General features: G+C 43.6%; 1 protein-coding gene across 2 annotated transcripts; it reads right to left on the bottom strand.

The window, feature by feature from the left end:
- Positions 1 to 696: 696 nt before the first annotated feature.
- nt5c3a (5'-nucleotidase, cytosolic IIIA) lies at positions 697 to 21,947 on the bottom strand. 2 transcript variants are annotated; one of them, XM_034698440.1, is made up of 8 exons: positions 21,703 to 21,947; positions 5,164 to 5,262; positions 4,940 to 5,009; positions 4,722 to 4,854; positions 4,528 to 4,617; positions 4,275 to 4,437; positions 3,987 to 4,187; positions 697 to 2,091 (listed from the first exon to the last, which is right to left on the bottom strand). In XM_034698440.1, the coding sequence occupies exons 1-8, from the start codon at positions 21,838 to 21,840 to the stop codon at positions 1,990 to 1,992; spliced, it is 996 nt and encodes a 331-aa protein (XP_034554331.1). In that variant the 5' UTR covers positions 21,841 to 21,947; the 3' UTR covers positions 697 to 1,989. The 2 variants fall into 2 exon arrangements, with proteins under 2 accessions (XP_034554331.1, XP_034554330.1); XM_034698439.1 differs by lacking the exon at positions 21,703 to 21,947 and adding an exon at positions 10,034 to 10,059.
- Positions 21,948 to 22,735: the final 788 nt, after the last annotated feature.

Raw genomic sequence — 22,735 nt, forward strand, 5'->3', positions numbered from 1 at the left:
TATTTGTAGGAAATCCTTTCTTGGGTTTAACCAGAGCATCAGACCGACAAATGCGACTTTGTACTAACTATTTACTTTATATATCTGATATATTTAGTCACTATTAAAATCTAAAGACATGACAAACCTAAACAAAGCTGCTTTTGTTCTTTTTTTTAAATCAACACCACTGCTTTATCGTATTCTCAAGAAGGCCTAAATGGGTCAAAACTATGGTGGGAGACATGAATGTGAAATACAATATTTAATAAACTCAATTACCACTTTTAAAAGTTTGAAATTGGTCAATTTGGTGATTTAAAAAGTGAGATATCAGACGCTTGTTACTTCCTGAACCCTCTCAGGAGTGCAGATGTAGACCATAATATGCATGTTTTTTATTTGCACCTCTGCAGAAAGATTGGACTAAGTGAGTTCCACAAGTCGGGCTTGAAGGTGACCAAACAAGGACAGGATTCACTTTTGTTTCACTGTCTTTTCTTACGTCTCTTTTAAACACTCGTGTTTGTCTCAACAACTCCTCAAACAAAAATAAATTCAATAAAAAGATATCTCTTCAGTTTACAACCATATCTTGTAAATTCCCGTCCTGCTCAGTTAGACAGGGTTGCTCGTAATGACTGCAAAGACACACGGAGGACGAGGATGAGGATTTCTGTACCCATTAAATCCAGACCTGGTGGGCTGATACCGGGGTTGATTTTGGGTCCAGTCTGTGATCCAGTCACGGCTCACAAAAAAGACATTTTATTGCATTTTGAAATCACAGCATCAAAGAAAAAAGAAAGCCATCTGCTTATAAAAATACAACACACTGGTCTATAATCCTGGTCTACACCTCTGGAGATCTCCTCTCCAGACGCAGTGAAACGACATATACATCTCTGCATATATAACACCCACATATACAACATGACATTACCCCCCCCCCCAGTCTACTGATATACATATACTTTAGTCATCCATCTCTTGGACATAAACTTAATATGAAAAGGCAACATGCAGGTGATAGCAGCACATTTAAAAACACAAAAGAGAACATTCAGCACGACACGTTCAGACGAACAGAGAAAACGAAACACTGCCCGGAACAATAAACGAGTGAATATTAGAGAGGTAGAGCTCAGGACGCAGGAGTCACCAGGTTTCATTAGAGAGGTCTGATTCTGGGGTTTATGAGCCACAAACAGCAGTGTTTGTATGCAACACTTCAACTCTTCACTTTGGTTCAAGGTGTCTTTACTGATTTAATTCCCCCTCCTGACCACTAGAGGTCACTGTTAGACGTTAAACTGGAGCTTTACTGTGACAGTGAGAAATCCAGAGGCGAGGGACTCTGTTGTGCAGAACGTGCTGTTTCTCCTGAGTGTCTGAACACATCAGGGTCAGATCAATGTGCAAGAATGTCTCCTTACATCCACGAATTAGAGCTACTGCCACGAGTGTTCGTGCACCGGCTGCTTCCTCCCGTGTGCAGAACTTAAAGTGCGTTTTACCCGCTCATGTGCATCACGTTAACAATCCTGAGAGCTTCTGCGGCCGTCTTAAATACTCTGTCGGTGGTGTTTCTATTGCTGATTTAAATTTAGTATCTCTGAGAAAACACTGTCTGTTTGTGTGCACCTGCTTTATGATAGAAAACTTTATCATATCAATAATCTTATGGATCACAATGCCAACAATAATGTGCAAATTAAAACGCTGCAGTGAGACAGACGCTGATGTTTGTTTTTGTCTCACTAGTAAAACAATTTGGAAATGATTCCAGGAACAAAACACACCGGAGACAGGCTGATGCTGCTGTGAGGACTTTAAAACAGTTCATTCAGGAGATGTCTTTTTAAAAAGGCTGAGGGGGGAGGGGGGGGGGGCACAGAGGATGGTCCAGGCGGGGCTAAACAGAGATGATCTGGACCAGGTGTGAGGGGGTCAAGACGGACGCCCCAGGCTGACGGGGGGGAAGTGGAGAAGTGAATGGAGGGGGTGGAGTTATAGGACCTTCTGCAGGATGGCGTTGGGCACTTCCAGAGTCTCGTCCTTCACCAGGACGATGTCGTAAGAGTCCAGATATTTGTCCAGGCGCTCCTCCACCTTCAGAGAGACATCGGAGAGACATTACAAAGACATCAGAGAGACATCACAGAGACATCACAGAGACATCACAGAGACATCACAGAGACATCAGAGAGACATCAGAGAGACATCAGAGAGACATCACAGAGACATCACAGAGACATCAGAGAGACATCAGAGAGACATCAGAGAGATATCAGAGAGATATCAGAGATACATCAGAGATACATCAGAGATACATCAGAGAGACATCAGAGAGATGTCAGAGAGACATCAGAGAGACATCAGAGAGACATCACAGAGACATCACAGAGACATCAGAGAGACATCACAGAGACATCAGAGAGACATCAGAGAGACATCAGAGAGACATCACAGAGACATCAGAGAGACATCACAGAGACATCAGAGAGACATCAGAGAGACATCAGAGATACATCAGAGATACATCAGAGATACATCAGAGAGACATCAGAGAGATGTCAGAGAGACATCAGAGAGACATCAGAGAGACATCACAGAGACATCACAGAGACATCACAGAGACATCAGAGAGACATCAGAGAGACATCACAGAGACATCAGAGAGACGGCGTCACAGTTAACGTCATAAATCTTCTGCACAGTGTCAAACTTTACCCCGGGACTACGTGCGTTTCGACCGGTGGACCCAGGGTCTAAATTTAGTTCAGGGGTAGATAATCTCCCCCCTGAAAAGCCCCTGCTTAGGGGGTAGTACTTTACAAAGGTCCCTGGACTTTCAGGGGACAGGGCCTGCAATGCTGAACGTGTCTGATTGGTAGATTAACCACAGTGTTTTTATTCCGACCTCCGTCCACAATAACATCACACACATCTGTGATTCTCTTGATTTAATACCTCCTGAACATCGGTCTCCTCTGAGCCTTAGAGTGTGAATGTGTCTCTCCTCCTGGTGTTCCGGTTTTAAGAGTGACCCTGTAAACTGGAGACCTTCAGCTGAACGTGTCAGTGTTTGTGTTGATTCATTCATTGCTTTTTCCATGTTTTTAACCACAGGCACATAATTTCACTTTTTTTTTTTCGTGTTTTTCTGCTTTTGGAGCAAAATTTCAAGTTTGAGGAAAATTTATTTTTTCGACAGGGTCAACTTTTTGTCAAATTTTTTTTGTCAATTTTTTTTTTCAAAAAATAAAAAAAATTCAAAATTTATTTTTTCAATTTATTTTTTCAAATCTTTTTGTCAAAATTTTCCCAAAAACTATTCACAGTCATTGTTTCTTCCATCTGTGATTCACTTGATTTCTCTTTCTTTTATTAGTTTTTATTTGTTCTATCTTGTTTGTATGTGTGTGTACTTTTCAAAAGAAGAAGCTGGGATTCTCTTGATTTAGCAGCTTGTAACAGTAGTCTTCTCTCAGCCCACCGTGAATGCGTCTCTCCTCCCGGTGTTCCAGTTTTAAAAGTGACCCTGTAAACTGGAGACCTTCAGCTGAACGTGTCAGTGTTTGTGGAGTTTACACAGCTGTTGAAACACAGAGGGAGTTCCTGGGAATGCAAACTAGTTTAGTTTTTATTAAGATTTCAAAATATCCTCATCAGATATTTAATGATGGTCTAAAGACGTTTATGAGGGATGCATCCGTCTGAGAGTCTCCAGTCAACAGGGTCGCTGTTTAAACCAAAACACCGGCCGATCTCTGCCACGGCTTTTTGAGTTCAAAAGGATTTTAAAGCCGTGTTGAAACGTCTTTGCTACTCGCGCTTATCTCCTCTCACGTGTTGATTCAGTGAATCCATCTGTGATGAAATATAGCACCATCTAAAACAGACCAGCTGAGTCTCTTCATGCTAACAGGCTAACTGTTGTGTTGCTCATGATGATACCTGCCTGTCTGTCTGCTTCTATGTGTGGTGGTATGAATTGGTGGTACCTTGTCGTTGAGGAAGCCGATCTTGAGGATGTTCTCCACGTTGGGGACGCCGTCGGCCATGCTGAGGTCTCCCAGCGAGTCTCCCATCAGGACGATGTTGTGGTATTCCTTCAGCTGTTTGAAGTACTCCGTGTTCCGCAGGGCGCCGTCGTGTTTGTTGTAGACGTGGATCAGCTCTCCTTTGAACCCCTTCAGGACTCCCTGTGAGAAGAGGACAGGAACAATGATCTGTTGAAGCTGTGAAACAAGCAGAAGAAAAGAGGCGTCCGTCTCTCCTGCAGGACTCACGTTGTCGTCAAAGTCCATGAAGTTGGAGACGACCTTCACGTTGGGGTGGTAGACTCCGGCCTGGCGGATGATTTCTTCCAGGACGTCACCGAGGCCGGCGGAGAAGATGAAGACGGGGACACTGTGCTGCTGCAGGCGGTCGAAGAACTGCTCGTATCCATCCCTGAGAGACGGCGGACACAGAGGGCTTAATATGAGGGCTTCACATCGGCTAAATACCCACAATGCAACAGCAAACAAGAGGAGCAGGTACCTGAGTGCAGCGTCAGACTCTCTCACCACCTCTGTCAGCTTGTCTTTCTCTAACCGCTGCTCCACCAGTAACGTGTGGGACTTGAAATACCTGCAAACACAAACACACACACACATTAATATTCACTGCATGAAAGTCATCGTCCCTCGATGTGTGTGTGTGTGTGTGTGTGTGTGTGTGTGTTCAGGTCGTACCACTCCACCATGAAGGGGTACTTCTCCTCCATGGTGAGGTGAGGGTCGATCTCGATGGGGTAGTATTTATTCTTCAGCTGCAGCAGCTTCTGTCGGCAATCATCCGTCACCAGTTTACAGTTATCGATGATATCTGTGCAAAGAAGGAGGAGAACATCGTCATGATCGTGTCCTAAAGAGGTCGAAGAAACATGTCTGACTCCGGTCGCCGTACTCACTGTGACACGTCGGACAGCGTTTGCCGTTGACGGCGAACTTGCTTAACGTCATGTCGAAGTCTGTGATGATCTGCAGCAGAGACAAGGACAGAACATGGATGCATGAGTGAGAGGGTGAAAGGTCAAGCTGCAGTTTTCTTTACTCTGCAGGAAGAAGTTGCTCTTTCTAAGGGGAGCTGAAGCTTGCACTGCACTTAAAGAAGGAGGAGCAGGTGATGCCGTACCTGCAGTTTGGACGCTCCTCCTTTGATGAGGCCACAGATGATCTGCTCCACCCTCTCAGGGTCCCTCATGTGGACCGTCGACTTCTCAAACTGAGGCATCTGGAGGACGGGAGGAGAGAGAGAGAGTATTAGTTTAGACTGCTGTTCCAAAAGCAACAAGTGCACTTAATGCAAAATGATGCAAATGTAAATGTGGGGACTGAGCAGTGATTTGAATGCTGTGCATTTGTTTATTATTCATCTCTGTCCACTGTTCTTTATTCTTCTTCTACTGCTCTTTTTTAAGCATCTTTTGCACTCATACATTAGTTACATTTCACTTTGGTTGCACAATGTATCATGCCAATAAAGATAAATTCTATTCATTGTGAATTGAATATATAACGACCTGTACCTGTTCTTAAATTTGATTATTGTTATTATTTTGGTCACCTGATGCTAAAGCTTCCATTTCCTATCTGTAGCTTGTTTCATAAATCTAATTATAGAGAAGTAATTTAAATTAATGTATTTACTTTCTGATTATTTATTGAATTTGAAAGGTTTCAGTAATTTTTTTATTTTCTTTTTTATTATATCTGATATCTGATATTTTGGGTGATTTCATCTCATTAGGGACGTTAATGATCGAATTAATGCATAAACTTTATCTAGCCCTGGACTGCATTATTACCATTACAACCATTGTTTTATTTATTTTACTTTATTCTATCTTATCTGATTATATTAAATTTTTCTATCATTCTATTGTACATTTTTTATATTTTATTGATTGTATTTCATTTTATATATTTTTCTGATATTTATTTGTGATGGAATTCATAAATAAACTGGACACTGCACACAGAAGACTCTGATGGCTTATGTTGAAATAGTTTATGTAGAACTTGATCAAGGAGAAATAACATAACAGTACACAGGCAGGGGAGTGCAGAGCCAAGTCAGTTCTGCCAGACAATCCTCAGGCATGTTCCTTTATTCCCCCAAAGATGACACTACAGTTAGATTACCATATTTGGACAATAGGAAACAAAACAATTGGGAAGAAGAGTGATGCTCTAGTTCTGGAGACAGTAAGTTGGTCACAACACACAGATAAAGACAGGAACAGGGGAAAGACCTTGATTACTACACTGAGACTGTCTCATCTATCACCCAGCAGCCTCGGCTGACATAGGAAGGAAGTTACTCTGCACCTGACACTTAGACTGGAGACATTCTTTTGCTCTGTTCCCTGCATTTCCTCAGAGTTTAACTTCCTTATTTTGCGCTGCATCATCTTGACCTCTCGTGCAGCCGATTGTTGCATCACCTCGTCTTTTAAAATCCATCTAACTGACTCTATGAGACTCTAAATATGATGATGATTTAAACTTCTCTGTGTCAATCGAGGACTCTGCAAACCACAAGAGGAGACATATCTGATCGACTTTTGAACTTCATGAGACTCCTGAATGACTTCAGGTCAAAGTTCATCACTTTCACCTGCAGGATATCAAATGAGGAAGACAGATGAAAGTGTATGAAGTCTGACATTATTCCTTCTCATTGCCTTCAGTATATTTAGACACACTGCTCCCTGTTTACTCCACACACACACACGTCTACACACGTCTACACACACGTCTACACACACAGCGTGGTGGAGTGGTGGGGGGGTTTCAGGGTCATGAAACAGCTGATGTTTGGAATCTGCTGGTGTTGTATAACACGCTGAGCAGCCACACAAACAGTCCCAGTGAATACTCTGCAGAGAGGAGGGGAGCTTCACCTCCACCTCGTCTCATCAGGTCTGCCCGAGCTGCGTCTCCGTCTTTAACCACGTCTCTGTGACTTCCTGCAGGACTACATGAACACGAGGAGGAAGTTTCCTCGTCTTTAGAGGAGACGATGATCAGGGCTCGTTTGTGTCCTTCATCATGACGAGAGGATGCCGCTACTGGACCAGCTGCCTGCATCCAAACCTGCACCACCAAACCAACCTGTGCCTCTATCGGACCGCCACACAGGGGACGAATGTCTGTTTCAGACGCTTAATCAGCCTGTTGAGTAAGAAAAGCTGGAGTTACAAAACTCCCCCTCTATCTGGAGTAAGGAAGGAGGATTATACACCAACAAGAGGATCATTATACGAGCGGAAATGCCTTTTATTCATAATCTTAATCCAGGTTAAAGAGGTTTTAATGTGCATGAGTTTCAGCTACGACTGTGACGTAGTGTCAGTGAGTTCACACACGGCTTCATGTGGAGCTGGTCTGAAGCCTTAAGTAACGTCAAAACCAGCAAAGAGGTGAAGTTGAGGCCATCGCACATCAACAACACACCTACCTGTTACTCAAACCAGCCACACCCTTTACTCCTCATCACTCTGAGACCTAATATAATCCAAACAGATGAAAGCATTCACCCTTTATGAGCTACAGAGTCCGAACCGTTTGTGTCCCCGGCTGTAAACAGGTTTTATTCTGCTGTAAACATTAACACTTTAATACGTCTTCTTAGAGACTTCCTGGTTCCTGGTTTGAATCCTGAACAGGAGACTGTGTGTGTGTGTGGAGTTTGCATGTTACCACCGGTCCTCTCAGGCTCCCTCCCACAGTCCAGAGACATGCTCGTCGGGTTTACAGGTGACGCTAAATTGTGTGGTTTTGTTTCTGCGTTAGCCCTGTGATGGACTGGCAATGACACCCAATGACAGCTGGGATAGGCCACGCCCCTTTTAGGTCCCGTATGGAATAAAGCCATGGAGTGTGTAATAAATGGACGTAGTATCCGTGACGTCATCCATCTGGTTTGAAGCCGATCATCGGCGGGAACACAACCTAACTTCGTCTTTTCGCTAACAGCATGCCCGCCTGTCAATCAAGTCAGCCACACCCTTATTTGGGCAAAACTCATAAGTTTAATATCTTTAAAAATAACGAGTTATAACATAATTCACCCCCAGTACAGTGATCTATCCAGACTACACTCGTCTTTTGAACCAGGCTGTAAACATGTTTATTTCTGCTGTAAAGATCGTCTTCTTTGAATGGGTGTGTATGTGGTTTCTAGTGTTTCTGCAGCCAGCCTCTAGTGGACGCTCGATGAACTGCAGTTTTTGGCACTTCGGCATTAGCTTCAAATACATTTTTTTAAAGTTATATTTTTTTGGCCTTTTTGCCTTTATTTGATAGGACAGCTGAAGAGAGACAGGAAGTGTGGGGAGTAGAGAGCGGGGGAACACATGCAGGAAATGGTCAACCGGCCGGGAATCGAACCAGCAACCCCTGCGACGAGGGCTGTAGCCTCTGTACGTGAGGCGCTTAGACCACTAGGCCACCAGCGCCTCGAGCTTCATATTTTAAGACCGGAGGTTGCTGCTTGATTTACACTTCTGCGTAGAATCAATGTCGTAGCATAAACACGTAGGTCTGCATAGCCCCCGTACCTACGCAGAGGCCTACACCCACCTCCTCCAAAATGTAGACCGCAAGCCCTGTGATTGGTCCGCTCAGCGGCATTGTATTTCCTGCGCTTACATCACTTCCAGAATCGCAATACATCTTGGACGTCTCCTCTCTATTAGCACTCTCTAGCGGGGACGGAAACAGGCGACCTGACGACTATTATAGAGAACACACTGCCCCCTAGTGTTTCAGCAGAGTATTGCGGCTCAACACGAACACATCGACGCACAAGTACGTAGCGCTCACGTCCACGTCGAAGTATTAAACAGGCTTCAGCTGTATGGATGTTAATGGGGATTCCTCTGCTTTCAGAGCCGCCCTCTAGTGGACACTTGAGGAACTGCAGTTTTTCTTCAGCACTGGCTTCATTTTTCATGATCAAGGCTCTTAATAGACACGATATAAAGACTCAGGGTTGTTACTCCAAATATTATCACAGACCTGGTTTATGACTCTTTTTTAAATGTTGTTTTGAAAACTGTGATGGTGAGAAACACACACATGGTCCCTGTTATATCTCTAGTGATGCCTGACAGCTGTACAAGCAGCAAGAAACACGCTGTACTGGCAGAGCATGTACGTATGTTGATCCAAAGCCAACTACTTAATCACTTAAACACACACACACACACACACTTCCCTACCCCCACCCATAACATCCACCAGTGTTGCATAATCAGCATCAGGTGTCCGAACTCTTGAATCTATGTGATCTTACTGAAACACGACGCTAAGCCTCACACACACATGCAAACACACACACACACACATGCAAACACACACACACACGCACACGCACACACACAGCTATCTTAGCGTGCAAGGACACAACTTCCTAACTTCACGTCTGCAGAGAGGAGATTATGCAAAGACTTCTTGTGTCAAAAATAAAAGAGGAAGAGACGACGATGTAACATATGTTTATGTACACACAGAGAGTAAACAGGGTCTGACTCTGCAGGGTCACAAAAACCTGGAGGCTTTAAAAAGGCCGGTGTGTGAAAGAGGGCGTGTTCCTCCGACCTGCCCCTCTTCTGAGCAAACACAAAACTCTCCAACACCGTACACGATTACAACTCTGCTGTCGGGACAGGAGATGTGCTCGTGTGAGATGTGCTGCTGCTGCTTCTTCTTCTGCTTCTTTGGATTCTTTGCACAATTTAAAGAAACTAGATCCTCTTAGTGAGAGCAGGTTGCACCAGAGCAGACTACCAGGACTAAGGAGCTTTGTTTGGTCTGACTTTCAATTTTAAGACGCAAACACTGAGCTCACAGCATCAGCAGAGAACGTGTTACATTTGAGATTTGTTGCCTTTCAAAGCAGGAATTTTTAGCTCCAAATAAAGGTTAAAAAAGGTCAATAGAGATGTAACTTAGCCACGCACACACACATACACACGCCCACACACACACTATCTTACCTTGGGTCTGTTGTCTCAGATAACACAGGAGTGAGGAAACGATTCTGAGGCTGCAGAGGGTTTTTATAGCTGCAGCGACAGACAGGGAGGGAGGGGGGCGGAGCTTAAAGAGACTCAACAACATAACCCCTCCCCCTGCACAGTGAAGCTCACACACACACACACACACATACCAACGCTCTGTGGGCTCTCCCACACTGACTCTCATTCTGTCAGCTGGGTTATTGTACTCAGAGAAACACAACGTGATGGGTTTCAAACACGCCTGAGTCTTCTTTGATTCCTTTATTCACTCTTTCCTGACATTTGGTGGAAAAATGAGACTCTCTTCATCTCCCTCTATCCCTCTCTCAAACACGGTCTCAGCAGATGTGCGTCTAACATGAGTCTGGTCCTGCTGGAGGTTTCTGCCTGTTAAAGGAAGTTTGTCCTTGCCACTGTAACTTGCTAAATGCTGCAAAGTGCTCTGCTCATGGTGGATTAAGATGAGATCAGACTGAGTCCTGTCTGGAAGATGGGCCTGGATCTGATCCGGTCTTGATGTTGGGTCTTTGTTAATAATAGAACATAGAGTACGGTCTAGACCTGCTCTGTTTGGAACGAGTCTGAGGAGGACGTTTGTTATGACCCATATTTACAGCCCTTGTTTTCGTCCCAGCGTGGGGGGTGTGGTTGTTTTGGAGGAAGTGACATATATCACTGTGCTCATCAACTGGAGAAGAAGCAGCCTGATTCTGTGGCATGTTGTTAGGCTGTGCCATGTTGAGCTGAGCATGCACAGAGCGAGTGAAAGGGTAGAGAGAGCAGGGTCGGGCACACTTAAATATCAAACTTAAGACTTTTTAAGCTCCAAACAGAACGACTATTAACACAGGTGTGACATACTTAACTAAACACCCAAGGTTAAAAGCTTCTTTGCATGTTGCAAGTCACTACATGTGTGTTCTTGCTTCTGCGAATCATTCCATGTATGATCATCTTCTCCTTCACTCATGCATTCTTTTAAGACATTATAACCTCTACTTCAGGACATTTTAAGGATCTATAGGAACCCTGAGGAAGAGCGAGAGCGAGCGAGTAGAGGCCTGCAGAACTGAGAGAGGTCGTTTTAGCACGCTCATATGAATGACAGCGAGCATGTATGGAGCACATGTTGGAGTTACGTTCACTCAAACTAAATTACATTCTGCTTCTCTGAAGATTGTATACAAAAGATAATTTGAGGTTCTTGCAAATTACATGTTTTTGTGCTGGCGCACACATTACCCATAATGCACCTGTTCAGCATGATACAGCATACGTAAGTGACAGATAGGAGAACAACATGCAGAGTCACACACAGCCTCCTCATTTCAGCTGACACACGTCAACACACACTGAGTTCAGCTTAAATAGACTCCAAAACAGCCAGGAGAGGAAAAGTGACATCTGTAACACACACCATCATTTATGTACGGCGACCTTTGACCTCTTCTAAAAGGATTCTTTAAAATCAATCAGAAAGGACGGACGGGCTTCTGCTGAGCGTGTACATTCCCTCTGCAAACACACACGCAGTGAAAAGCCAGAGAGGTCACTGATGTCAAGGTTCAGTGTGAGCGTCATGACACACACACACACACACACACACACACTGAGTCAATCCACAGGGTCAAGGGTTAACTGCTCTCCTGCTGCCTCCATATTTTGATCATATGTGCACATATGCAAAAAAAGGCGAGTCTGAGCATGTGCAGCTTTCAGTGTAAACGACACGCTCACACACAGATCTGTTTTCAGGCTGAGCCGGTTCTCGTGTCCCTGCAGGACCTCCACACAAACAACCCTTCACACGTCAGATCAGGACCTCTCTTAAAGTACTTTCTCTTCATGATCTACAGGCGTCAGAGGAACTTTACCCCTGAACTACGTGCGTTCCAACCGGTGGACCCAGGGTCTAAATTTAGTTCAGGGGTAGATAATCTCCCCCCTAAAAAGCCCCTGCTAGGGGGGTAGTACTTTTCAAAGGTCCCGGGACTTTCGGGGGGCGAGGCCTGCAATGCTGAACGTGTCTGATTGGTAGATTAACCGCAGTGTTTTCAATCCCACACATCTGTGATTCACTTGATTTCTCTTTCTTTCATTAGTTTTGATTTGTTCTATCTTCATTCATTGCTTTTTCCATGTTTTTAACCGCAGGCACAAAATTTTCACTTTTTTTCATGTTTTTCTGCTTTTGGAGCAGGGTCAACTTTTTCATAAAAAAAAAAAAATGGTCAAATTTTTTTTGTCAATTTTATTTTGTTTTCAAAAAAAAATTTTTTTCAAAAAAAAATTGTCAAATTTTTTTTTTGTCAAATTTTTTTTTCAAATTTTTTGTCAAAATTTTTTTTCAATTTTTTTGTCTTCAAATTTTTTTTTTTTTCAAATTTTTTTTGTCAAAAAATTTTTTTCTAAAAAATTTTTTTTTAAATTTTTTCCAAAAACCATTCACAGTCATTGTTTTTCCATCTGTGATTCACTTGATTTCTCTTTCTTTCATTAGTTTTTATTTGTTCTATCTTTTCTCTTGCCAAATTCTCTTGATTTGGCAGCTTGTAACAGTAGTCTTCTCTCAGCCCACCGTGAATGCGTCTCTCCCGGTGTTCCGATTTTAAAAGTGACCCTGTAAACTGGAGACCTTCAGCTGAACGTGTCAGTGTTTGTGGAGTTTCCACAGCTGTTGAAACACAGAGGGAGTTCCTGGGAATGCAAACTAGTTTAGTTTTTATTAAGATTTCTAAATATCCTCATCAGATATTTAATGATCGTCTAAAGACGTTTATGAGGGATGCATCCGGCTGAGAGTCTCCAGTTAACAGGGTCGCTGTTTAAACCAAAACACCGGCCGATCTCTTCCACGTCTTTTTGAGTTCAAAAGGATTTTAAAGCCGTGTTGAAACGTCTTTGCTACTCGCTCTTATCTCCTCTCATGTGTTGATTCAGTGAATCCATCTGTGATGAAATATAGCACCATCTAAAACAGACCAGCTGAGTCTCTTCATGCTAACAGGCTAACTGTTGTGTTGCTCAGAATGATACCTGCCTGTCCGTCTGCTTCTATGGTGTCATCTGTGGTGAATGGCATTCCTCTTTGTTTTACTGCCCTCTACTGGTCTAGTGGTGTAGTGCATTTACTTTTTGTTCTTCCATACGTCACTGGCCTGATTTGCACAATCTACCCGGGACTTCAGCCTGCAGTCAAAACGCAGACAACAATGGGGGCACAGGAACCTTTTAGTTCTGGGGGCTAAAAGACCCTGGAACTCTTGGTCTACATGCACCTCATCATCTTTCTAATCAGCTGTAAAAGAAAGAAGTCTGTGCTCCAACATTATGCAACGCCGCCTCTCAGTCAGGGCTCAGTTTTTGCTGAACAAGCCTCGCCCCCCCGGCTGTCCTCTTCACTGTCGGTGCTGGAGACTGGAACACGAGTACACCCTGCTCCTCTCTCATGACCTCCACCGCCTCACATACCACCACCTCCCAAAAAACTGGGTCGACGCTCTCTGATTACACCCCAGCACAATAACAGGACTGGTCCCAGCGTCTGGCTCACAGAGACTCGGCTCCAGCAGGGAGAGACTTTCTTTCTCCTCTCGTCTGTTTCTTTGTGAAGCTGCACAATCCTTTCTTTCTTTGCTCTGGGACGGTTTTTACTGTCATGTGAGCATTATCCAACAGTGTCCCCAAAGACAGCATGTTGTTTGTTGTTTACTTACTGATCTGACACTGTCAACATTTCCAAGACCTAAGTTCTGGTTTGGGGCTGACATCCTACATGTTGCTGCAGGACACACTCGCTCCTCTGATCATCCTCTGAGTTTTCTTCCAGCTGTCAGGTTGTTGGTTCAACGCTCTCTGAGTCATATTTTGAAATCCTCACGAAGCAGTCCTCTGAAGGCCCACCTGACCCACATGAGTCGGGCTGCTGCTTCCCATCCTCCGCCTGTTAGGGTCAAAGGTCATCACAAAAAAAGTGCAAAGGCCAGCAGAGTGTCCCCGCTCCACAGGTGAGAGTTCATGATCTGTTGTTCGTCATCCTGCAGCTTCACTTCTTTTTACTACATCTGCAAACACTGCACCTCTATCACTCCTTCTCCTCCTCCCTTTCCTCTGTCTCCTTTTCTCCTCCTTTCCTCTGTCTTCTTCTTCTTCTCCTTTCCTGTTTCCTACTTCTCCTGCCTTCCTCTTTCTTTTTCTCGTTCTCCTTTTTCCGTTTCCTTCTTCTCTTCCTTTTTATGTCTCTTCTTCTCCTGTCTCCTTCTTCTCATCCTTTTCCTGTCTCCTTCTTCTCCTCCCTTCCTCTGTCTCCTTCTTCTCCCTCCTTTCTTCTGTCACCTTTTTCTCATTCTCCTTTTTCTGTTTCCTTCTTCTCTTCCTTTTTATGTCTCTTCTTCTCCTGTCTCCTTCTTCTCATCCTTTTCCTCAGTCTCCTTCTTCTCCTTTTCTGTCCCCTCCTTTACCTCCTTTTTCTGTCTATTTCTTCTCCTGTCTCCTTCTTCTCGTCCTTCTCCCGTCTCCTTTTTCTTCTCCTCGTTTACATCCTTTTACTCCTCCTCCTGTCTCCTTTTTCTCATCCTTTTCCAGTGTCTCCTTCTCCTCCTCCCTTTCATGTCTCTTTATTCTCCTCCTTTTCCTCTGTCTCCTTCTTCCCCTCCTTTTTATATCCCCTCCTTTACATAATTTTACTCCTCCTCCTTCTGTCTCCTTCTTCGCCTCTTTTTTTCTATCCCTTCATTTACCTCATTTTTATATCCTCCTTTTCCTCCACAAACCCTGTCACTCCCTCCCTTCCTGTCCTCCTGATCTGTCAGATTGATCCTCTCCAACTAACAAAAGTCAAACTCAACTTCCTCCAGAAGCTCCATCAGCAGAGAGAAGTCTTCCTGCATGTCAGAGTTTAACGCTGTCATTATAACGCCCTGCTTCTTTTCAGGACCTGCCGATCCTTCAGGTTGGTCTTGAGTTTACAGCTCAGTCCTGCCCTCCAGAGGTAAAGAGAGAGAAACACCAGCAGGCTTCTTCTTCTTCACTCCTCCTTTCTTTACAGGTTTACTCTGACACAATCTGGACCTGAATTATTGAAGACGTCTGATACAAGTACATTTCTATGACCTCACATTAATCACCTCCACACTGTGTATCTGTGTATTTATATTTATTATAATATTCTATTTATTTCTTCATTTTTCACTCTTTAATTTTCATTATCCAACTTCTCATTATTGTTGCCACTTTTGGTATCTTAATTAATCCTAGACTCTTCACATCTTCACTCCTGTGCTCTTCCTGCCTTGGCTTTTCATGTATAAGCGAGAACAAGAGTGGAGGTGTGCTCTACCCACCTTGGATTTTCATATATGAGCATAAAAAAGAGTGGAGGTGTGCTCTTCCTGCCTTGGCTTTTCATGTATGAGCATAAAAAAGAGTGGAGGTGTGCTCTTTCTGCCTTGGCTTTTCATGAATAAGCATAAAAAAGAGGGGAGGTGTGCTCTTCCCACCTTGGATTTTCATATATGAGCATAAAAAAGAGTGGAGGTGTGCTCTTCCTGCCTTGGCTTTTCATGAATGAGCATAAAAAAGAGGGGAGGTGTGCTCTTCCTGCCTTGGCTTTTCATGTATGACCATAAAAAAGAGTGGAGGTGTGCTCTACCCACCTTGGATTTTCATATATGAGCATAAAAAAGAGTGGAGGTGTGCTCTTCCTGCCTTGGCTTTTCATGTCTGAGCGAGAACAAGAGGGGAGGTGTGCTCTACCCACCTTGGATTTTCATATATGAGCATAAAAAAGAGTGGAGGTGTGCTCTTCCTGCCTTGGCTTTTCATGAATGAGCATAAAAAAGAGTGGAGGTGTGCTCTTCCCACCTTGGATTTTCATATATGAGCATAAAAAAGAGTGGATGTGTGCTCTTCCTGCCTTGGCTTTTCATGTTTGACCATAAAAAGAGTGGAGGTGTGCTCTACCCATCTTGGATTTTCATATATGATTATAAAAAAGAGTGGAGGTGTGCTCTTCCTGCCTTGGCTTTTCATGTATGACCATAAAAAAAAGAGTGGAGGTGTGCTCTTCCTGCCTTGGCTTTTCATGTATGAGCATAAAAAAGAGTGGAGGTGTGCTCTTCCTGCCTTGGCTTTTCATGAATGAGCATAAAAAAGAGTGGAGGTGTGCTCTTCCCGCCTTGGATTTTCATGAATGAGCATAAAAAAGAGGGGAGGTGTGCTCTTCCCGCCTTGGATTTTCATATATGAGCATAAAAAAGAGTGGAGGTGTGCTCTTCCTGCCTTGGCTTTTCATGTATGAGCAGAAAAAAGAGTGGAGGTGTGCTCTTCCCGCATTGGCTTATCATGTATGCATGTAATAAAGAGGGGAGGTTTGCTCTCCCTGCCTTCATTACAACCTCAGGCTTTGGCACTGCATGAAGGCACATGGAAGGGCAGGGAGCTCCCAGAGCAGAGCCATACTGCCAAATATAACTTATTGCAGGCAAATAAGAACTTATTTACGAGAGAGTGGTCCTGACTGAAACAGGGCAAGATCAGTGAAGTGATAACAGACGGCCACAGGGGGCGCCAAAATCAACACAAACAGAAAGTTCCACAGAGGAGCTTTAACTTCTTTGACTATAAATCAAGATCTGTCATCGAGGTCAACGCTTGACCTCGTTATTGTTCTTTCATTTGGAGTGACTTTAATTGAAAGTTTAAGCAAACTTCTGAGACACAGCAATAACCGGTAAAAATGTCCCTCTGGTTGTGAGTCAGCTGTGAACAAACCCTCAGAGGTGTTTGGGGATGAAGAACAGACTGTGTTTGCTCACATTCTTCTCTAATGACACAGACTTCTTTTAAAGAGGTTATGTCAGCCAGCAGAGTCATAAAGCTCTCTCAAGAGGAGGAAGCTCTGACAGAGGACAGAAAATGAAAGCCTGACCGAGCGCCTGTGGAGCGGCTCAGGACTCCTGGGGGGTTCAGAGCGGATGTTTGTGCTCCCGAAGCATCATCAAAGACAGACGGTCAAGAGTTTCCACGCTGTGCATTTGAACAGAAAACAAGCAACGTGCTTTCCCTGCCAAAAGCTGCAGACCTCATCGTCCAGTTTCACTCTTTGACCAGACGGCTGGATTTACGGGAGAGCTGGACGAACAAAGGGTGGCCGGCAGCCACGCGGCCCGGTCGCTCGCTGGTTTAAGCCTATTTCACTCCAGACACTTGGACTACATCTGTGGGAGTCTGCAGCTGAGACGCTCTAATCCAGGAGAGGAGGCTGGGTTTCATTGGTTCACATAAGTAATTGGCAGAATTAAAAGCAAACAAAGAAAATCGGCTCAGGAAAATTGCTTCTAAATTTACTTGAGAGGCTCTGAGAGGAAACCAGCCCCCTCTGACTTCTAAGCTCAGTTAATGGAAGTAAATCACATTAGCAGACACAGGAGCTTCACCTCATCTTCTCCTGCTCTCTCTGTTGTAGTACATTGATGGCAGCTGATGGACTGACTCAGTTACTCACAGGTAGTGGACATGAGGAGGCCGGCAGCACAAGGATACAACTTCCAGAGTGCACAGTCAGGACTTTCACAACTTACTTCTTACAAAACCTGCTCTTTGAGATATTTGAAGAGAAGGATCTTGGGACTCTGAAGTAATCAAAAACACTATCTCACTTTGTAAAGTCAGAGGCAAAAGAAAACAGAAGATCCACTGACATGTAAATCTCCTCTATCCCTCTCTCCAACACGGTCTCAGCAGATGTGTGTCTAACATGAGTCTGGTCCTGCTGGAGGTTTCTGCCTGTTAAAGGAAGTTTGTCCTCGCCGCTGTAACTTGCTAAATGCTGCGAAATGCAATGCTCATGGTGGATTAAGATGGGGTCAGACTGGGTCTTGGTGTTGGGTCTAAGTACATAATTTGACATAGAGTACGGTCTATGTTTGTAAAAGTGTCTTGAGATAGCGTTTCTTGTGATTTGGTGCTGTACAAATAAAGATTGATGGATGTAATAAAGTGTTCCTGTTCTTGCTGTACAGGGTGTTTTCCTTTCTTAAAATCAGAAACCAGCAGGTCAGGAGGGGCTGCAAGCTGAGCCACCACTAATCACATCAGGTAAGTGAACAGGTGAGGGCTCCTTCTGTGTTTCTCATTCACACGGTTTCACCAGGAGTCAAATTATTCTCATGCAGACAGTTTCATTTGAAGGAGTAATAACCGGCGTGAGGAGGTGGGCTGCGAGCTGAGCTGCAGATAACTTCCCCCTCAGCTCTTCACTTTGATTCCTTTCAGATGACAGTAATTGGTCTAATGATGAAGCTTAAAGCCTGGTTTATACTTCTGCGTCAACCGGGCCGAGAGCACTACATTACTCATGCATCATCATGTCCGTGACGAGCAGCAATACTCCAAAGAAACACTTAAGTCAGTGTGGTCTCTGGGTCGTCTGTTTCCGGCCCTGCTATGTTTCCTGTTTCCTTTTCCACAGAGATTCAGAGCGTGTTATGTTAATCTACAGCTGATACATGTTGCTGTTTATCATACAGACATGATTACATGAAGAATAGAGAGGAGGAGATGAAATACACGGCCAATTTACGACTGATGTGCAGCGATTACTGAAGTGATGTAAATGCAAGAAATACAATGCCGTCAAGTGGACCAATCACAGCGCTTGAAGTCCACGTTGATTTGGTGGGTAGTTACATCCTGGACGAGCTGCACATGGGCTATGCCGTCGATTCGATGCAGAAGTATAAACCAGGCTGAAAAGTGATGAGATTTGTTACATGTAGAAAGCAAAGGTCTGGTGTGTCAGCTAAAAACTGCAGACCAGCAGGAGCTCCTTGTGTTTATTTATAGACTGTTAGAGCTACAAATACTGAGTAAGAAATACCTTAAGTTTGTAACTTTTTTCAACACAAACTTTATGAAGATCCCTTGTGGACTTTTTTTTTAATCGCACATTTAAACTATCACCTCAAACCTCTAATATCTGACTACACTGCTTCATACGTCACACCCTGTGTTCAAACAAACCAGATCTGCATCTGTCAAATCCATCATCGCACCTCAACTTGCTGAAAGACAACCCTGATAACTGCACACTCACACTGACACAATCAGGGCGAGTAATCTGGCAGGGACCGGCCGTGTCATTGGGGGTTAGGGTGTCTGAAATGTGAAAAGTGGCAGCTCAAGAGGAGAGAGTTTATTCCAGGTGAGATTAACCTGTAGGTGTGTTTTCGGGCGTCTTTGAGGAGAGACGGCTCATGTAAAGGTGGGTCCACATAACTCAGACATGAATCATATAGAGTCTTGAATCCTCACAGTGTGCAGCAATGCCTTCTACTGATGTCAAACCCTGAAGTCCAAAGCCTGGTAGACACATATGCATTACTATGAGTATCTAAAGACATTAATGCATTTTAAATAGAAGTAAACGGAAGCATTAGCTTGATCATATCACACTCTAAGGCTGCAGGGTTAATCATATTTTAAGAGGGGTCATATTTCAGGCCGTCCCACGGTCAAAGACTTAGACGGAGTCCTGAGGAAATGCTACATTCAATTTCATGCTAGTTTTCCGTGACTACCAACCCTAGCTTTACAGATCAAACACTGACGGTGCAGAAAAACATCTGCAGCAAAAATCAGGTGTGTGTTAGTGAAGCAGAGGGACGGAGGGAGCAACTCTAATAAACCAGTAAATAAGGTTTTCTATTGTGTTATGGTACTAACCCAGAAGTTTTGTTGTTTTGTTGCTTAGCGCCGCTCGAGTGTCTGCTTGTTGCAGCAGCTCTCTCTTGGTTGTTCTTCTATCTGTTTAGTTCTCTTTGTATTTGGAGCCTGTCATGACTTTTAATGACTCTTTTGTTGGCCATGGACACCAAACTGACTACATTTGCAGGGGTGTTTTTACTGTTTTTGTTCCTGTCTGTGTCCTGAGATCCTGCTTGTAAGCATGGTCGCATTGTTTACATACAAGATCAGCTGTTAGCAACCCATAGCATGTCGATGCTAAACGATGCTAGGTTCCCTGCGAGGTGAGGAGAAGGAGGCGAGGATGACGTGCTGGTACTGAGGTGCAAGCTAAGAAAAGACGACATGGACCTGTCCTTACACCCACCGTTATGGGGAATGTAAGATCTATGTACGATGAGCACCAGCACCAGAGCAGCATCATGCTAACAGAGCTAACACCAGACACGAACGCCACATTGGAAGGATTTCACCTGCTGTGGGCGGACAGGATACAGGAGAGCAAGACTGAACACACTGGGGAAGAAGGCCAGCTCAGTCCTGGACCCTGTGGAGGTGGTGGCTGACAGGAGGATTATGGCTAAGCTGTCGTCTCTGATGAACATTTCTTTTCTATATATATTCTTGTTGAATTCTTGTTCTGTACACCTTCTTGTTTGCTGCTGTAACTCCATGAATTTCCCCGTTGTGGGACGAATAAAGGAGGATCTTATCTTATCTCTTATCTCTTAAGATAGCTCTCCAAGAGGTAAGAAACCACTTCAGTGCACAAAGCATGCTGGACACAGACAGGCATACCAGTCCATCTGCATCGCTTTCTCCTTCGTTAGTGCCTAATTGAGACAAGAGGCGACCTGTAGTGGGAGGCCCAAGTCTCCCACCATACCTCACACATAACTATCAACAATACTGTGAGCAGAGCTCGGGTAGCTGGTGTCACAGCAATAACAAATGGTGCTAGAATGAGCCACACATCTGCATAGAAACTGCACATTTCTGAATGCAATGGAAGTCTTCATGCAGGAGGACAGTTTCAACCAGTTTGGCCCTGACGGTGCAGCCCTTATCAAGCTGTGATGTTATTTAAACCCATAATATTACAGATGGATGCAGCTCAGTGATTAATGTGAACCATCACCCTGACATTTCTCCTTTCCTCCCCCTATGTATTCAGTCTTCTTCAGTGTGTGTTGTTTACATTTGCATGGAGGCGTGATTCCTGTCCTGTCAGACTGGTTACAGATCTGGACTCAGTGTGCTCCAGCTTGTATAACCTGCATGCAGCCAGTTCAATAACCCCCCCCACAGAGCTGTGAGCAGGCAGTGGGCAGAGCAGAGAGCATCACTGGCTCACAGAGGATAAGCTGTGACAGGATTCAGCTCCCTCACTGAGAAGCTGCTGCTCTTTCTGTGGCAGAAAAAGCTAGCTAGTGACCTCTAAAAAACAGCTGCTGTTTTAGGGAATAGCAACGCATGCGCAGAGCACAGTGCGGGTTCACGAATGTTAGCTAAACTGCAGGATTGTGGCACACTTCCGGTCAGGGTTTAGAAATAAAAGTGTGTCGCAATGTTATTTTGGAGTTGAATGAGCCTAGATAAAGTGTTTTAATGTGATTTAAGAGATATTAATGTACATTTAAACTATTTAAATAAAGCACAGAGGTTACGTGTTTTTTTCTTTCGTGCTAAATTTAGGAATTAACGTCTGTGTAAGCATTTTAGTGCCTTTAATGATTTAATAAAGGTCAGTTTTACTGTAATTAATCGATTAAACCGTCTTAAAGAGATTAAATTTAGCTGGAATGTTCCAACCGTCAAAAAGTCCCCGCTCTTATTTTGAAGGTCAGCCCAGCTCTTTCCGGTGTGTTGTCCGCGCGTGGGCTCTCTCTGCTTTCACTCACCATCTCTATGATCCGGGTTTTCTTGCCCGCGCGCTTCTTCTTCGCCACGATGTACTGAGCCAGAACCACTCCGCCGAACAGGGCGCACACGCTGGCACTGGCCGCGGCTCCGACCTTCACCACCGCCGTCCGGTCCATGACGGTCCACCACGGTCCACTGATCCCGGAGAGTCCCGGAGAGTCCCGGAGAGAGTCCCGTCCTGTCCTGGAACCAACGAGGAGCGGCTTCCTGCTGGTGCAGCCCCGAAGATCCTCTATACTAAACCAGAACACTCACTCTGTTACAGATTTGGAGGCCAGAGTCAGAACATGATGAAAAGTTTTATTTAACAGAAATGTTAAGCCCCGAAATATTCAACACAATATTGAAAACAAATATACTATTACATAAACTCATTTTATGTTGACTGTTAAGCTAAAGTTGCTCTCACAGGCCTTTTTACTAAGCAACAAAATATTTGCTAGCATACATGTCAGTTAGCCTAACATTAAAGCTCCTGTAAGGATTTTTTTTAGCTGGTTATAAACAAGGGGCAACATCCGGTCAAAAAATATGTAACCAAATAGAAAAAAGTCTGCCTTCTTTGTTATAATGTAGGAGAGGATTTTAAATGTTCCTCATGTGTCCCTGAATTTTTATTTATTCTATTTTATTCTATCTTATATAATATTTTTATATATTTATTTTTCTGGTATTTATCTGATTTTATTTATTTTATTTCATTTTTCTCTTATTTATCTGATTTTCTTTTATTTTAGTGATTTTATTGTGTTTTTCTGGTATTTATCTGATCTGATTTAATTTATTTAATTTCATTTTTTTTTATTTATCTGATCTGATTTTATTTTATTGATTTTATTGTGTTTTTCTGGTATTTATCTGATTTAGTTTTATTAATTTGAACGTCTAAAAATATGTAACCAAACAGAAAAAAGTTTGCCTTCTTTGTTACAATATAGGAGAGGATTTTAAATGTTCCTCATGTGTCCCTGAATTTTTATTTATTCTATTTTATTCTATCTTATATAATAT

This window comes from Notolabrus celidotus, chromosome 12 (assembly GCF_009762535.1).
Source record: "Notolabrus celidotus isolate fNotCel1 chromosome 12, fNotCel1.pri, whole genome shotgun sequence".
Taxonomy (NCBI): domain Eukaryota; kingdom Metazoa; phylum Chordata; class Actinopteri; order Labriformes; family Labridae; genus Notolabrus; species Notolabrus celidotus.

Excerpts from the sequence above, each read along its gene's own strand:
- nt5c3a (XM_034698440.1), bottom strand. The coding sequence starts at position 21,840 with ATGGACCGGACGGCGGTGGTGAAGGTCGGAGCCGCGGCCAGTGCCAGC. Across the intron at positions 4,855-4,939 it reads ACGCTGTCCGACGTGTCACA|ATATCATCGATAACTGTAAA; the intron begins GTGAGTACGGCG and ends TTCTTTGCACAG. Across the intron at positions 4,438-4,527 it reads GAGTCTGACGCTGCACTCAG|GGATGGATACGAGCAGTTCT; the intron begins GTACCTGCTCCT and ends GCCGTCTCTCAG.